Genomic DNA, 1,580 nt, shown 5'->3' with positions numbered 1-1,580 from the left:
GGGCTGGTGTGCCGCAACCGCGACCAGGGCGGCCGCTTCAGGATGTGCCTCAACTACCACGTGCGTCTGCTCTGCTGCGACGACTACAGCCACTGCCCCTCCACGCCCGGCACCACGGCGGCCCCCTCCCCGTCTTCAGGGGGCACCCTCACCCCAGTGACGCCCACCACCAGGGCCACCACCCTTGTGAGGCCCTCCACGGCCTCCAGCGGCACCTCCCAGGCCAGAGAGTCCACCACCAGGCCCTGGGAGACCCTGCCCAGACGCACCAGCACTGTGATCAGCACCACCAGGGCCACCTCCAGCCCAGGGGCCAGCACCAGACCCTCCCCATCGCCCCCCATTCCCGTGACCACCAGCTCCCTGCCGGGCACCACGCCGGGCCCTTCTACAGCCGTCCCCATGGCTACAGGCTCCACGATGAAGGCTCCGACCTCTCCCATCACGACCTTCAGCACCACGACCTCAGTGGCCACGCCCACTGCCTGTCAGCCTCGCTGTGCCTGGACCGACTGGCTGGACCAGAGCTACCCCATGCCCGGGGCCTCCGGAGGGGACTTTGAGACCTACGCCAACATGCAGGCATCTGGCCAGCCCGTCTGCGAGCGGCCCGAGGGCCTGGAGTGCCGGGCCTCGTCGCTGCCTGACGTGCCCCTGGAGCAGCTGGGCCAGGTGGTGCTGTGCAGGCTGGAGGAGGGCCTGGTGTGCCGCAACCGTGACCAGGCCGGCCGCTTCAAGATGTGCTTCAACTACCAAATCCGTGTGCTCTGCTGTGACGACTACCGCCACTGCCCCAGCACGGCCATGGCCACCAGCACGGCCCTGCCCACCAGCACAGCCATGCCCACCAGCACAGCCATGACCACCAGCACGTCCATGCCCACCAGCACGGCCCTACCCACCAGCACGGCCACGCCCACCAGCACGAGCCAGCGGACTTCCGGGCCCACCGAGGTCAGCACCACGGCCACCACCCAGTCACCCCCCTCGTCCCCCAGGATCACAGAGAGTGTCCCCGCCACCCAGACGGCTGGCACCTCCCTCAGGACCACCCAGTGGCGCTCTGTCCCAAGTCCCTCTGCCTCCACAGGGACCCTGACCACAACTGCCAAGCCAGCCTCGCCCAGTGCTCCCCACGTGGCCACCTCCCCCATTCAGACCACCCCTGGGACCCCGTCCTCCAGTCCCACCTTTGGGACCTCCCTGCCCACCAGCTCCCTGAGGCCGACCCCGATCTCCACCACCTCCATGACCTCCACAACCCCTGGGGCCTGCACGCCACGGTGCACGTGGACAGACTGGTTCGATGAGGACTACCCCACCCCGGTTGCCGACGGCGGGGACTTTGAGACCCTCTCTGTCCTCCGCGCTGCCGGCCACAGCTTCTGCGAGCAGCCTCAGGACATCGAGTGCCGAGCAGAGAAGGCGCCGGACGCGAGCCTGGAGGACGTGGGCCAGGTGGTGCTGTGCGACGTGCGCTTCGGGCTGATGTGCCGCAACCGAGACCAGGGCGGCCGCTTCAGGATGTGCCTCAACTACCACGTGCGTCTGCTCTGCTGCGACGACTACAGCCACTGCCC

General features: G+C 68.7%; 1 protein-coding gene across 1 annotated transcript in view; it reads left to right on the top strand.

Moving 5' to 3' along the window:
• LOC102241494 (mucin-5B) overlaps positions 1-1,580 on the top strand; it is a 43,601-nt gene that overhangs the window by 29,078 nt on the left and 12,943 nt on the right. The window contains 1 exon segment of the mRNA XM_014533996.1: positions 2-1,575. Coding sequence (XP_014389482.1) covers positions 2-1,575 — 1,574 coding nt within the window.

The sequence above is a fragment of the Myotis brandtii genome, unplaced genomic scaffold (genome assembly GCF_000412655.1).
Source record: "Myotis brandtii unplaced genomic scaffold, ASM41265v1 scaffold1236, whole genome shotgun sequence".
NCBI classification, from domain to species: domain Eukaryota; kingdom Metazoa; phylum Chordata; class Mammalia; order Chiroptera; family Vespertilionidae; genus Myotis; species Myotis brandtii.
The sequence above is the reverse complement of the archived record's forward strand: the minus strand, read 5'-3'. Positions and strand labels throughout refer to the sequence as shown.